Source organism: Mesocricetus auratus, unplaced genomic scaffold, assembly GCF_017639785.1.
Source record: "Mesocricetus auratus isolate SY011 unplaced genomic scaffold, BCM_Maur_2.0 Super-Scaffold_100040, whole genome shotgun sequence".
Lineage (NCBI taxonomy): Eukaryota > Metazoa > Chordata > Mammalia > Rodentia > Cricetidae > Mesocricetus > Mesocricetus auratus.
The window spans coordinates 4,268,162-4,284,824 of record NW_024429217.1 but is presented as its reverse complement, the minus strand read 5'-3'; the positions used below and the strand labels follow the sequence as shown (position 1 = coordinate 4,284,824).

At 42.5% G+C, this 16,663-nt stretch overlaps 1 protein-coding gene across 2 annotated transcripts in view; it reads right to left on the bottom strand.

Moving 5' to 3' along the window:
• The window catches only part of Pdgfd (platelet derived growth factor D), a 212,383-nt gene that overhangs the window by 24,353 nt on the left and 171,367 nt on the right, over positions 1-16,663 (bottom strand). For both annotated transcript variants that reach the window (XM_040734745.1, XM_040734744.1), the window contains exons 4-6: positions 6,402-6,464; positions 4,386-4,430; positions 1,941-2,139 (exon numbers count right to left, since the gene is read on the bottom strand). In XM_040734745.1, coding sequence (XP_040590679.1) covers positions 1,941-2,139; positions 4,386-4,430; positions 6,402-6,464 — 307 coding nt within the window. The remainder of the gene's footprint in view (positions 1-1,940; positions 2,140-4,385; positions 4,431-6,401; positions 6,465-16,663) is intronic.

The following is a 16,663-nucleotide window of genomic DNA, read 5'->3' as shown; positions in this document are numbered from 1 at the left end:
GCCACTCAGCGATTTTAAGTTTAGTGTCTGCAGGGAAGAGGCATCAAGTACCTCCCTTCAGCAGTTGTTGCTGCTGAGATGCCTGAAAGCAGAGTCGAACGCCCCCAATTCTGTGTCTGAGACCATATTTTAAAAATGTTTTCTGCTGGGATTTCCAAGACTTAGGTCTACTCTCCTTCGCCTCGGGTTGACCTAATGGAGACCAACCAAAGAACAGCAATGCCTTAAATAAAACCAACGCCATCTCTGAGTTGAATCCAGTCCGAGCCCCTCGGACGAGGACGCTCCTTTTCTGTCACACAGATCGCATATGCGCATCTCGGCTACACCAGGGCGCCTGCACCTCCTTTGTCCTTACTATGTAAGATTTATGACCTAAGCCAGGAGCAGAAAACCCTGACAGAAGTTAATAATTAGTCATTCAGGCTTGGCATTCTCATGGGTTGTGTGGGAGCAGCCTGGGCCCAGAGCCTGGAAATGCCCTTGACATTACACAGTGTGGGAAACAGGCCATGTCTTGGCTGAACACCTTCACAGCTATGTGACACAGCCCTATGAGACCTGTTAGCAAAACTTAATAACAAATCTTATCAAATAAAGCAAACACATATTAGGAATTTGACTAATTTGACTAGAGATAGCCGTGTTTACTGATCACACACCTAAATACACATTCTTTCTCTAAGAGTATGTCAGTCTTCTGGGTGATAAATATACAACATAAATGATTTTTATTTTTAAAGTGTTAGAGTTATTATTTGTCCTCAAATTTTCTGTATAAACACTCTCTTTCTCCGTCATTATTCTTTCCCTCAAGCTTACGATGAAAGGGGCTCAGATATGCCTTCAAACCGCCACTCTCTTGGGACCCTTACCTTCTCTGTCTGTGAGTCACATATGGATAAGAACCAACATTGTCAGCTGCAGAAAGATTCGTGTGACTGCAGACAATCATATTATCTTAACCTCAGAAAGCGAATTTCACATTTCTTTTTCCTTTATGGCTTTTATATTTCATACAGGTACGTAAGGTCTTAAATGCAGAGACCACGACAGTAGAAGCGCGTGTGGGAGGGGGGATGTCCAAGAAGGGGATGGTGGGGGAAGGAGGGTATGCTCAACATGCGTGCCGTGTGTGCTTGAGCGAGCCAGCATTGAAGGGGTAGGAATGAGCTGGTGCAGAGGCCCGGCTGTTCACAGCAGCCCTCTGGCCCCTACACGGGCACTCCAGCTCCAAGCACCAACGCGGTCCGCTGTGGGAAAAGCAGAGTGGTTGATCACATGGGCTGTACTGGTGTAAACCAGAGACCGGGAAGCTCATCTCCTCTCCACTGCCACCCAGCCTACTGACCTGCAGTAGGAAGCTGGCCTAGATGTTTGATTTCGTGTTTCTGTTGTGTGTTATGTGTAGGTATGTCCTGTGTGCGTGTGCATCTGTGTGCGTGTGCATCTGTGTATGCAGACATATGTTAAAGTGCATGTGGAGGTCAGAGTTTGATGCCGGGGATTTTTCTCAGTCGCTTTCTACCTCGTTTTTTTTTTTTTTTGTCTTAATGTTTTGAGGCAGGGTTCTCCCTGTTGTGTGGCTACAGCCGCTAACCGGCGAGCCCAGTACTGGACTGCGGGTGTCTGCTGTCACGTCTGCCTTTTTTTTGAGTGCAGATGATCCAAGCTGGGGTCCTGATGCTTTGAGGCAAGCTCTTTACCTACTATACCATTTTTATAGGCCACTGACACTTTTCATGAGGTCTCCAAACTATGGTCTGTCCTTTTCAGCCATACACAAACAACAGTTTGGACAAAACACACAACCTAATTTGAAAATATTGTGGCACACAGTACTCACCAGACTCGAGTGAATGAAATAGATTACATTACAGATTCTATTATTTCTCCGAACTCTCTCACTGATGAAGAACATCCAAGACTCTGCTTCTTACCTTTGGACTTCCGGTCGTGGTATGACCTGCCTCTATAATGAGGGGTGTCCAGATACAAATTTTCCAGATCATCTTGCCAAGACTCTGGATTGAAGTGCTTGAGCAGATCTTCTACAGTGTCGAATTCTGCAACTGTTTTGTCCAGAGCATCAGCTGTGAGCGTGGGGTCCGTTACTGATGGAGAGTGATAGGACACCCCCTAAGAGTGACATAGAGCTCAGTGTACTCAGAAAGGGTCCATTGCTTGAATTACAACAATCATACAACCATACCGAAGGAACACAGATAGACTTGGGAGCACAATATATCACTAAAGTGTCCTACCATGGCAGTCTGGCACTGAATTGTCATATCGTTAAATAACGAGTGTACCACTCTGGTGCACAATACAGCAATGCTCTTATGCACGTCAAAGCCAAGAAGATCATACAATTCATCTGAAGTGTGATCATTTCAAAAGATTGACATCCGACTTCTTGGTTCCTTGTCCCAGATGATTCATATGTTAACTAATAATAGAATTAAACTCTGACCTCCTTTCAAGCGATTTCTGATGACCTGGTCTGTTCTTTCATGCTGAGTCTCTGTGCCCCACCCTCTCTCCAAAATACTTCCCACTGCAGGCCCCGGCTGAGCTGAATTTGACTACTCTGGAGACATTCTGACACAGTCTGGCACTTTAGCCAACTTATTTACTGTCAACAAGATAATTAGCCCTGAGCTGACTCTTAACTGAAGAGAGCAAGGATCACATGGGGAGCATATTAAAAGGAAAATGGTAAAAGGACTGCCATCACTTAGCAGTGATCCCAGTTGTCATTAAAAGAGTCGCAGAATATTATTTAAATGGTGAACACAGCGCCTTTGAAAGGCCAGAAAAGGATCATTCTCACAAAGTTTCTAAGCACTTACTCCAGTAATCCTGGTGTAATCTTGAGGTAAATGAGCCATGAGCCAAACATCTCTGAAAATTCATGACCCATTATCAGGGAAACAGAAAGAACACAGCCTCAGATGATCACCTAAACAGCTTTAAAGAAACTACCAAACAACTAAGATCTCCCCGCGGGTAAATGTTTCCTATCACTAAAGCTGGTGAAATCGTGGAGTCTGACGGAATCAGTTACCATTGGTGTAACTCAGGAGCAGTTTCCATTTGTGCTTTGTGGGGGGCTAGGGGGGTGTGGGAGCTGGAGATAGACTCAGGAATTTGTCCACCTTTAGTTAGTCCGGCCAAAACAAGCAGAGTCTCATCCTTTCCTCACCACGGTGCGTTCACCACCCATCTATGAGGCCACAGAGCTATGTACAAGCAACTGTTTGTCTGGTCACTTAAGAAGGGTTTGTTAATAGTTTGAGCCAAGATAAAGACACAGTCTATACTCGCCTTGCTGGTGATAATACAACTTCCTACGGGTGCAGACATACTGGTTTCTTCAGTTCTTTTTTTTAAAAATACGTCTCTCATTTATTTATTTTATGTATATAAGATGACTTTTTGCATTGCAAACATGTATTAATATGTACCTCATACATGCCTGGGGACCAAAGAGGTCAGAGTCCCTGGAACTGGAGCTATGTTTGGCTGTAAACCACCACAGTGGGTACAGGGAACTTAACCTGGGTCTTCTGTAAGAGCAGCGATTGCTCTTAACTGTGGAACTAGCTCCCTAGCCCTGTTCCTTCAGTTATTGACAGGCTAGTTCTTTAAATTAGGTGTGTGTGTATGTGTGTGTGTGCGCGCGCGCGCGTGTATGTGACATGAGCTGAACTCTGATAGAGTCACATGACTTGATTTTGCCTTCTACAATTCTCTTGATACTCACATGCTATGGGCATGTAACACTTACAAGTCACACTATAGTTACAAATGTCCATTCACTCCATAAGGATAACTTACAATTGCTCTCTCCATCTCCAGGGGTTCATGTTCACCACACAATTAGCCTTTTATCACAATGGAGGTCTGTTGCCCCACAAATCAAAATGAGTTGACCAAAGTTATGAGATTTTTAGCATTTAAAAGCTTTGAAGTAAAAGAACATCAATCAAGCCATTTACACACAGGTAGAAAAGCCTTTTGCTAGCGCTCTGGGGAAAGTGGCTTCAAGAAGCATCCTCAGGTGGCTCTCAACAATGCCTGGAGTGTTGCTGTGTAGCCAAACATTTCTCCCAGAAGGAGCTCTTAAGGGATTCTCAGTCCTGAGAGGGAGGCAGGGTGAGCTGAGGCCACAGAGTCCCCTCTAACCAGGAGCTGGAGCAAAAGTTCATGCCGCACATAGAATTGAGTCCTCTGCGTGAGGTTCATGGCTGGTTTCCAGGTTTCACTTAGGGAGTTGACAGACACAGGATCATAGCTAGGAACACATTAACTGACCTAACAAGTCTACAAGAATATTTGTTTCTGAAGTGAATATTTAAAAAAAAGTTGAGAGAGCCACTTACATGTATCTCCTTCGGCTGCACCGAGCATTTGGTTGCATTGGGATTCTGTTATATGTTTATAAAGATAAATTAGAATGTTAAATTAGATGTCAGTTGAATTAAAATTACCACAAAAGCATACCCACTGCATAAAAATAACATCTGACTTAGTTTTAACAAGACAAAATATGGTCCACATAGAAATTGATAGTTGGTCTAGTGGTCCTAACATTACTCTAAACAGATCTAAAACAGTTTTAACAGAGGAGGGGGCAAACGAGAGTAAAATGCCCAATGTATGTACCATGTGTATCACCAACACTCACGCTCACTGTACGCTAAAGGGAATTAACTGAAGCAAACAGAACACTTGCTTCTCAGGCTTTTCCAACAGGGCCAAAGCCTCAGAATGCAAACCAGAAGTTTTCAGTAAATATTGACCAGGGCTGAACGTTGCCAAATATTCCAAAGGGATAAGCCAATCTTTCCCCTGTTTAAAATGCTTCATTAGGTAAAGGCCATGTAAACTGTTTGGCTCTGCACTCAAGAGCAGGAGTAGTCAGACCACCTTGAGCCATCAGAGGAAGATAGAAAGGAAGCTGGAGAGCCCTGCGGCCCTCAGCCCTGGCTTCCAAGCCCCTTCGGTGTGTGCTCAGTGTCACCAGCCACGGGCTGATAAGTGCTCTGCCCTCCCGCTTCGTGTGCGGAATGTGTGCACAGTGCCAGCCTCACTCTGACAGAGCGGCCTCCGCTGAGCTAAGCACACATGTGTGTGGGTCAATACCGCCCCGCATCCCCAGTCCTCTTTTCCTATCTAGTCCCTAACACACTGTTTCTTTCAATTTCCTAATAATGTCACACATGCACAGGATGTGGTCTCACTGAGCTTCCATTATCTATTTACACTACACATTTATGAGGATAAATTACGATGTTAACTGAGCTAAAATCGCCCTCATTTTAACTGTCTCCCCATCCCGTGTCTTCTAAGCCCTTCCCTATTCCTTCAGCACCTTTCCTCCCAATTTCATGGGCTCTTAGAAAGACAAAAACAAAAGCTAAACACCCATTGAGTCCACTTAGTGCTGCCTGGGTGTTCTCTGGCGTAGGATAGTCCACTCTATGAGTGGAGAGCCGACTCTTCACTCTCCAGAAGCCACCAAGTGCTTCAGCTGGGGGAGCACTTCCCACCCAGGAGGGATTTGGTGGGACTTGATCTCATGCTTGATCTTGCCAGGCAATCACAGCACTATTGGCTACGTTTGTAACCATCTTACCATGTCTGCAGAATACTGCTTTTCTGCAGACACTCACTCCCTCTGCTCTTACAATCTTTTTACTTCCTTTTTTTCAACAATCCCTGGAGGCAGAGGATGTATATATAAATTGATTAGCCGCATTGGGGGATTTCAAGAGACACAGAATGCAGGCTTGTTGAAACCTTGCTGCAGAGGGAATTAAACACGTTGCCCCAGTAAGAAAAAATAGCATTGGCCTAAAAACAGTACCACTGACTCAGCCACATAGCCCCGGGTTAGAACTACAGACACTCGTTCACCATGCTTAGGCCTGGCTGAGAAGAGCTTGGCCTTATTATCTTGTATTTTATTACTGCATAAGTTCTACATGCAGGATTGGTGAAGGCAAGATCTGTTCTTCTCATGCAAAGCAGATAAGGGGATGGATAGGATCCTGAGAAATGACTAAATTTGGAGGAAAAAAAATGAGACATGAACCGTTTTACAGCCACAGGGTAAGATATGTGTTATATCCTAATCAGAGCTGTGCATGGCTGATTTTCCCTTAAGTCATCTTACTGTAAACACTGAGATTTTCCCAGCCTGAAAAGACTGCTGAAAATGCAAATGTTAAAAAGGAGCCAACAGGGGTGTGCCTGAAGGAAACAGGGGAGCTCAAAAGGCCAAGCTCTGGCTTACAGTCAAGCCAGAGTTCTTAATGCAGTTACGGTCCCTCTGAGGCTGACCTGAGCTCATCCGGCAGCTTTGTTCTCTGGCAACAGAATAATAAATTACTCACAGAGACAGAGCTTGTGACTGATTCCCAGTTGGTCTCTGAGGCTGCCTCAGGTTGGAAATCTTCCTGGAAGATAAAGACACATCCATGAGTGAGTCAGCTCTCTGTTCAATTCACTATGCCCATGGTTGCACCGTCTCGGCCTTCCAAATCGCATTCCAGTGAAGTTAACAAAGGAACAGGCCACATCTTTAACCGGCAGGTCACCATTTCAATGAAGCACCTGTCCACAAGAACCCCTTTCATTCCAAACATAGACAAATGCCACGTAAATGTGGGAGAAATAGCAACTGTACAGACGGGAGTTCAAATTCAACTTGGCCATCTGTTGGTGTGTGACCTCAACTGACCTTCTCAGCCTCTAATTCTTCTCTTCTTCATCTGTAATGGGCTGGGTGCTTAAATTGTGAGGTGTTTCAGCAGTTGAATGTGTAATTATGTAATTATAACTGGCATTTAATAAGATCTTAATACAGAGAAAGAATAATTATTGTCATTCTTGATGTGCATTTGGTTTAAACTAGGTTGTAAATCAAGTTAAATTATGCTGCTAAGCCAGTCCTCAACTAACCTGTAAAAGCTGTCCCAGACTCCATTAACAAATGCCAAAAAGGATGGCAGGACAGGACCATAGCTGGGAACTGACAATAGGCAGAAACCAGAGGCAGCCTTAGACAGTTATCTCCAACAAGGTTGTGTGATAGCTACTGCCCTCATAGAAAGACCTCTCCCAAAGGGCAGACACACCGTCCGTCTGCATGCTGATGTCCTACCGGTTACTCCAGTACTAGTGAATCCAACACACGTGTACACACACACACGCACAAACACACACGTGCACACACATATACACAAACACACACATAAACACAAACACGTGTACACACACATGCACACACACATACACAAACACACACATGCATATACACAAACACATACATAAACATAAACACACGTGTACACACACATGCACACACACATACACAAGCACACACATGCATATACACAAACACACATGCACGCACACACACACACACACACACACACACACACACACACACACACACACACACACTGGGAAGGAGAGATGAGCCTACCATCTCTACATGCCAAAGGAAGCTTCTTGTCTCTGCCGATATAAGTCATCCTGGTCATTTCTTTCGTACTGAGCTGAGCCTGAGGCTTTTGTGATGCTACTGAGACATCTTCAGTGACTCAAGTCCAGAAGCTTATTTGCTTAAGTATGCTTACTGAATGAGAGCTGAGAATCAGATCTACCATAGAGGTCTGAAAGCACGTCTTTCAGTTGGTCACAATGACATTAATCTCTGTGTAAATGCTGGCATTGAAGAAATGTAAATTGTCCCCCTAGAGAGAACTGGATCATTTATGAGGAAGGAGAAGGCAACCGGCTGTTGATCGCTCTTTTAATCTAACCTCAGTGCATAAAAAGAAAGAGACAGCAACTGTGTGAGGCGTGGACATGGGGACCAGAAAGGACCTAGAGTAGAACAACGCACCCAAACAAGGGAAGCCTGGGCTCAAGGAACTCTTGCGAGTAGACAGCAGATGGCACCGGGAGAGGCAGGGGTTTGTGGGAGAACACGCTGCCAGGTGCTTTACCTTACCGTAACCGCGCACTCCAAACTGGGTCCTTAACAAAGAAGCAAGAGTTAGCTACTTCGGGAGTCCCAGAAGTTCCAAACTGGGCAGCCCTGTGTAGTAGGCCTCTGGCAAGGACCTAAGGACAGGTGACAAGACAGTGCAAGGGCCCATGTGAGACGGAGTGATCACATCTTGAAACAGGAAGCCAGAGGCTGGAGAACTACATTAATTAACTCCCAGGTGGCCTAAGAAAATCACACTAGGCCTCAACTTTTAAAACTATATCTTGTCACCCTGCAGACAAGCTGCCTAACACAAGAGCTCTTGGGTTAACACTCAAGCCATATCCAAACCATAGTACCAGGAAGGTAATGCCATGGGCAATTTGTAGATCGTACGGTTTTCCTTTCACTTGTTCATGTAGCATTTGTTATTTACCTGTTATGTCAGAGTGGAGTCTGTAAAGTGAGGCTCATTCATACATACGCGAATAAAGACACCGCTCTTTCCTCTCAAGGGTTTGAGTCATTAAACTCACTTGAGTCTATGATCTCTGCTCATATGACATGGAAGATGACATACGACTGTGCCCGAAGGGGAGGTGACATGAGGAAATTGTCATGTCAAAAAGACTTGGAATCTTGCAAGGTAAGTAGGTTACTTCCTAGAGAAGGCTGAGGAGTTGAGCATGGTGTCTGAGGTACACACGATGGACAGGAAAGAACACCCAGCGAAAGCTTCCCGTAGATGCTGACTCTCACCAGAGAGACTTAAACTTCACACAGATCTGGGAACTTTCCACTCAAAGAACATAAAAAAACCAAGTGATGGTTAGGGGAACAGTACGAAAGCTAGAATGGCTCTTTTGAAATTTCAGAACTAGAAATAGTTTTAGATTTTCTAGCCCAATTTCTTCATTGCTAACAATTTATAAATAATAAATGGGCTATATGCAATCTCAGGGAGACACGTGGCAAGCTAGAGCCATCAGTGGAAGCTGTGGACTGCTCTCTTCTGTCCCCACTGGCTTACAGAATGTGTGGGGGTGGAAAACATGGACCTGTGTCCACGGTGCCGTCAACACAACAAGCAGAAAGAAAAGCAGATCTGTGAGGTCTTTCTTCCAGAGGACGGCAATACTTAATGAATCCCATGACTCCAGCTTATTTTTGTGTATAGACATGTAGGTATTGTGTTGAGTAGGGAGATGGCTCTGTTATATACCCATGGGGGTCCTTGGAACTCACCAATACCAAGTATAGTGATGTGCTTCTGTAATGCCAGTGCTCCTATGGAGAGATGGGAGGGGTAGGAGGCAGGAGAGTCCCACGGAAGCTCAAGAGCAAGAAGCCTGGCATAAAGCACTAAAAGAGACTGTCTCCAACATGACGGAGTGTGAGGGCTGACAACCGAGCTTGTCCTTGGATTTCCACATATTTACAGTAGCACTTGCTCAACTACAGACACACACACACACACACACACACACACACACACAGAGAGAGAGAGAGAGAGAGAGAGAGACAGAGAGAGAGACAGAGAGACAGAGAGAGACAATATGTATGGGATCTTACCAAGTATAAAAGGATTTTCATGTATAAATAACCTAGATAAATATTACACAGATAATTTTGAATTTATTTATTGCATGAGTTACAGAATTCCAGTCAGAAACTGCAATAGGAACAAATGATAAAATAATTCATTACATTCCAGATAAAATGCAACTTCATCTCCTGTTAGTCACACAAATGTGAGCCATTTAAGAGAAAAGCTAGGTACTATATTAAGTCTGTCATCATTTAGAAGTGACATGTTTAACATGAACTTATAAAAGGGAATAGCGTTTTTTTTTATGAGAATAAGACACTGAACCTCCAAAGTTTTAGGCCTGGAAGTAGAATCTTGGCCTAAGGCAGAGGGTGTAATTTCTAGATACATCCTGTGTGGTCATTATTCATCTCCTTCATTAAGCCACCCCACCAAATCCACGACACCAGCAAGCTTCTCGACTGCCTGACACTGCTGCTTACTGTTCTTTTCTGTGGCAGCCAGCAGGATGCTGTGACTGCATTAAACCATTGCAATCCTCTGCTCACGCCATTTGGTGGCTGCTTTCCATTGCAGGAAGAAGCCGTGTCTCCTGTAAGACCTCACTGCTTCTGTGTTTCTTTCTGACTTGGTGTTCTGTTTTTCCCGCTGACTCCATTATGTCAACAGTGGCCTTCTTAGGGTCCTCAGCTAGCTCCCCAGCACTTAGTTGTTTGCTGAAAGATCAGATCTTTAGAGAGAGCCCTTGGGCTTGTCAAACACGTCCTCACTCCAGGACACTCATGGTCTGCCCTAACCCATTGGATTTTGTTGAAGATTTTAGGAATGGCTGGAATGATTAATCTCCCATTTCTTTGCTGATGGCTTAATTAACTAGAATGGCAGATCCCACAGTCCTTTATTTTTCTACTCAACCTCAAGTGATTAGGTGTGTTTTCTGGGCGCACTTCCGTTTCCCCCAGCTTCTAGTATACTTAGGGATGGGCACACAGGCGGCATGCACTCTGACCCATAGGTACCTGTGTTGTATGATTTAAATGTCATCATGATTAGCTTAGATGGCTTGTTTTTAAGCGCTAGGCTCATGAGAGACACACTCTTTTTCATGAGTGCTCTTAGCAAGGCAGTGCCCTCAATGTCACTTGAAGTCATACTAAAATAGAACAAACAGTGAGTAGTCCTTTGAAATGTGTCAAAACCTCAGAGTCTGAAGAACACATTTCTGCTCTTTGTTAAAACACACTCACGCAAACACTTTACCAGCCGTGTCCCATCCCCGGCAGAGGTAGCTATTTCCCAACTCCAGGGATCTGGTATATGGTCAGATCTCAGTCTCCGAGCTGCAGCACCCATCACAGAATGCAGGGTGCCTGTGGCCTGGTTACTCTGTCCCCCAGTCTGTGCAGGGGATTGTTACACTTTGGTGCGACGGGTACCTTCCTGTACCTTATAGACAGCATGGACCTTATAGACATCTGCCTTATAGACATAGGGAGAAAATGACTTCTAGAGATGAAAAATGTGAGCTCAGAGAACTGAATGTGTCACCCAATGTACTCACTATCCAGTGTCAGAGTTAGACTCCAAGTAGCTACTGTGCCTCTGTAGTGACCCGTTCTTTTAAGCTCACATAATATTATAAATCATTCTACAACCACAGGCACTGCAATCCACATTGCTTTCATATAATAAGAAAATTGTATCATTTAATATAGTATTTTTCTTAGATCACATCCTCATATTTAAAGTTCATTGTTATATTTGGGCAGATAAGCTCACTGTTGGCGTATTACCTCATTCCCTGCCTCTCACTGTTTGGGTTAGTTTAAAAAGCAAACAGGAGTCTCTGATACTCAGTTGTTTCTTTTTTTGTTTGTTTTTTTTTCTTTTTAAGATTTATTTATTCATTATGTATACATAAAGGGTTCTGTCTGCAGGTAACCCTGCAGGCCAGAAGGGGACACCAGATCTCATTACAAATAGTTGTGAGCCATCATGTGGTTGCTGGAAATTGAACTCAGGACCTCTGGAAGAGCAACTAATGTTCTTAACCTCTGAGCCATCTTTCCAGCCCCTCTGATACACAGTTTTAAATAGCACAGTGAACAGAGTTTGGTAATCCTGAGAAAAGAATTGTGGAGATATGTACAACTGGAATCTAAAATCATTACATGAAAACACAGATAAGTTCTTTACATCAGTGCAGCAAGAAAACAATATTTCTTATGTTTATTTTTGTGTGCATGTGTGTAATTGTGCAAGTGCAATCATGTGCACGCATGTATGCTCGTGCATGTGTGTGTGCCGTGCGTGCTTTCCTTTCAATGTGTAGACCCTAGGAATGGAGCGCAAGTTATCAGGCTTGGTAAGAGGCTCCTTCTCACCAGCTCTAGAAGCAATACTTCTAACCACAAAAGCTAAACTTGAAAAACTTAAAAACATATACAATGCGTCTGTAAAACATCTGTAAATCCAAAAGATACTGGAACAAAATTGCAAACATAAGGGTAAACTGATAAATACACATGCGATAGATGTAACTGACAATTAAATCTTAAAATAAAATGAAGCCATAGACAATAGATGACCAATTTTGATATCATGTAGTTTTGCTAGAAAAATGTACTGAAGCAGAATTAGTATATATGTATGTACAAAGATACTGATATTCGCTAATCATGAATGGTAGATGTTTTTTCTTCCTTTTGTTCATATATTATAAAATTTCATAAAAACATCTAGTTTTAAAAACAAAATGATATTTTTTATAGATAGTTTCTTTGTGTAGACCTGGCTATCCTAGAACTAGCTCTATAGACCAATATGACCTTGTTAAAATGATAAAGTTTTAATATAACAATGTAAAAGAAAAATTTTGGTGAGAATACTCCTGATCATTTACCCTTAAAGTCTTATATGCCATTAAATTATGTCTTTAAATGTGCCATTCATGGATTCCCTGTTGGAAGATAGTAGCCTTCTAACGCAAAATAGTACTCACCAATTATTTATTAAACAGGGTACTCATTGTGGAATATTACTCTAACTGTGTAAAGGTGTGCTACATTTGTTTATGCTACATTTGTTGAATGGTGTATGGATGTGTGTTTGATTATGTAAAGAAATGTTTCGTTTGCTTCATCTTGTCTGCCTAAGGTACCTGATTGGTCTAATAAAGATCAGAACGGCCAGTAGCTATGCAGTGCAAAGATATGTGGGGCTAGCAGGTGAATACATAGGAGGAGAAATACAGGCCAGGAAGAATGGGAGAAGAAGGAGAAGAGAGGAGAGAACAAGGGAGACGCCGGGGCCAGTCAGGCAGCCGCCAACCAGGGGACACAAGAAGCAGTGAAAGAAAGATACACAGAAGAAAAGAAATGGTTAAAAAAAACCTGAGGCAACAGATAGGTAAAAAGAAACTGTTTAATTTAACTTAAAAGAGTTAGCCAGAAACAAGCCTAAGCTAGGCCAAACATTCAAAAGTATAATAAGTCTCTGTGTCATCATTTGGGAACTGGTTGGTGACCTGAAAGCAAAGGCCGGTACAGGCTATCAGGCGAAGAATAGAGTTAAAGGCTTATAGAATGGATCACTATGAAAGGCAAGCGATATCTTGAGAATCCACTGTACCCCATCATCAGCCTGGGGTCTCTACAGGTAAATGAACACAAGCTCATGAACAACTGTCCCCCTCACACAGAGGAAAGAGGAAAGAGCAGTGGTGAAACATGCAATTAGCCATTCAGTTTTGGTTAGACACCTATTTATTAGTTAGCCTCTGAAAACCCGGAAACAATTTACCCACAGACTTAAAGCAAATCTAGCAAGGGACAACAGATGTTTTCAATAGCTATGTTTGCTACTAAAGACAAAGGCAAAATTCGGGGTTTCCACTGTTGGAAGGGTCCTTGAGATAACCTTGATATTGTATCCTTTGGGTTCATTGAGAGAGAAAGCAGAAAACTATAAACAACAAATACTCCACTCCCTCAGCAGAGTGAGCTTGTCATATGGGTAATCACAGAGCACCTTCAAGGAATATCCAAAACGGATTCCTTTCCTACCCCTTTAGAGCAGAGCTGGGGACTCCTGAAGACAGCTGTTGCCATGCCTATATTCCAGATCCGCTGTGCTCAGCTGGTCCATCTCACTCGAGAGTTGTTCATTTTCATCCTGAGCTGAGTGAGAGTGCATGAGCCATTGACTACTCATTGCTAGAGGGCTATATGGACTATCACCATGAAACACACACAGTCACTTACAGTTTCTCAAGCTTGAAGCCCAAACAATCTAACTCAGCAAGGAAAACTTCAACTAGGAAAGATTCAGAGGACACTTCCTTTTCTGCATCTTGGATACTTTTCTTTTGTTTGGTCTTTTATGCTCACCCCTCAGAGGAAGAAACTAAACGTCTTTGCTAATCATAGTTTTGCTTCTTGATTGAGCTAATGCTTTGAAGTTTTTCCTTTGCAATTAGGAAGACACACTAAAGGATTGCTGGAATCCATAAGACAACAACTAACAAACACACTGTTGACATTATTCCTCCATTGAATTCCCTGCCCACTCATGGCACACAAACACACTGTTGACATTATTCCTCCATTGAATTCCCTGCCCACTCACGGCACACTGTGCTCTGCTCATGACCTACTGAGGAAAGTCAAATGTTAAATCTTGAAGACAGTGGAATAAGATCACCCCACGGGGGAGGTTCTTTAGAATAAAGCCTTTTGATCCTTCAGCTCTTGAGTTTCTGTCATGAAGCCAGAGCTCTACATGCAGAAATGTTAATACAGCAGAGTCTGCAGGGGTGGGGTAAAGCGTACTTTCTTGGAACAAACTTTGACTAACCATCAATTACTCACTTCTAAAAGCAATGTGTAAGGAAGGGCAATTGTTAAAGATTTACTTATTTTTATTCATGTCCCTGTGTCTCTGTGTGTATGTGGCCATGTGTACGGGTGCGCTTAGAGGCCCAGAAAGGCTATCTGATGCCCTGGAGCTGAAGTAACAGGTGATTGCAAATCATCTGACATGGCTTTTGGGAACCAGCCAAGCCTCCTGCAAGAAAGCCTCCTGCAAGAGTACCAACCACTCTTTTTTTTTTTTTTTTAGATTTTTTGAGACAGGGGTTCTCTGTATTGTTTTGGAGGCTGTCCTGGAACTCACTCGGTAGACCAGGCTGGACTCGAACTCACAGAGATCCGCCTGCCTCTGCCTCCCGAGTGCTGGGATTAAAGGCATGCACCACCAATGCCCGGCGAGTACCAATCACTCTTAATTGCTGATTTATCTTTCCATCCCTGAGCCAAAGACATTTAATATAAGCATACTAAACGCTGAGAATAAATAACAAAAATCAAAGACTGTCTTTTAAGGTAGAAAAAATCTCAATTTGCCTCTGGAATTTAACAAAACATGATACTTAGAATTCTAAGGAAGTTGTAGTCAGTAATTAGGAGGAAGCTATGAGACAGTACCTGAGATCCAGAGATGTCAATGTGTGCATGTAGACACAAGGGAAGTATTTACCAAAATCATAAAAAAAATTGAAAACCTGTAGCTACTGACTTTGTCCCATGAGCTGAAAACATAATGGTCCTGGAGAGAAGAGGTAGATTGTCAGAAAATGTCACTAATACCTGCACTTATCACATGACAGAGCGTTAAAGGGGTGTGCAGAAAACTGCAAACCAAAAATAACAGTTTTGGTAATTGTTTCTGTCATGTCTTCCCCCCAAACAAATGACTAGAGAAGACTTAGTTCACACCAAAGAAATTCTGTTAGAGATCCTACTATGATGTTTTGATGAGATGCTAGGTGAAGATGAAAATTTGGGTACAATTTCTTTTCTATTACGATAAGTCATTGGAAGACCATATAGATGGTACAACTGTCAAGAGCACCAGCTGCTCTTCTAGAGGATGTAGCTTGGGTTCCTAGCACCATTATGGCAGTTTACAACTGCCTGTAACTCATGTTGCAGGGATATTACACACTTGTCTGGCTTCTGTGGGCACCAGGTATGGAAGTGGTGAATGGACATCCATACAGGGAAAACACCTATACACATAAATTAAAAAAAATAAAAAGATGGGGTAATTCTAACCAAGCAACTAAAAGATTTGTATGTTAAAAACTTCAAGTTGTTGAAGAAATTGAAGAAAATATCAGAAGATGGAAATGTTTCCCATGCCCGTGGATTCAGTATGATTAACATATGAAAAATGGCTTATTCTACCAAATGCAATCTACAAATTCAATGCAATGCTCATCAAAACTGCAATACAATTCTTCACAGATCTTGAAAGAAAGCTCTCAGTTTCATATGGAGATACACACACACACACAAGCAAAAACAGGATAGCTAAAACAATCCTATCTAACAGAACAGCTGGATGTATCACCATCACCAATTTCAAGTTGTACTACAGAGTTACAGTAATAGAAACAGCATGATATTGTCATAAACACAGATGTTTATCATTGGAATTGAAGTGAAGGCTCAGACATAATCCACAGAACTATGGACATCCAATTTTTTAAAAAGCCATAAATGCACAGTGAGCAACAACAACAAAAAAAACCCAGAATCTCCAACAAATGGTGCTGGTCAAAATGGAGGTCTGAATGTAGAAGAATGCAAATAGATCCATACTTACCTCCCTGGCAAACTCAAGTGCCAAGGAATCAAAGACCTCAACATAAAACCAGATGCCTGAACCTGATTGAAAGGAAAGTGGGGAATAACCTTGAATTCACTGGCACAGGAGACTTTCTGAACAGAACACTGATAGTGCAGGCACTAGGACCAACAGTTAATAAATGGGACCTAATGAAACTGAAAAGCTTCTGTTTAAGGCAAAGGGCACTGCCAGTGATACAAAATGGCCATCTACCTAATGAGAATTTTTTTTTGCCAATTCCACATTTGAGACAGGACTAACATCCAAAATATATAAAGACCTCAACTAAAACAAAACAAAAATCCAATTAAAATGAGGTATATATCTAAACAAAGAATTCTCAACACAGAAATCTCAAGTGGTTCAAATTGCTGAGAAGATATTAAAGAAATGTTCAATGTACTTAGCTATCAGGGAAA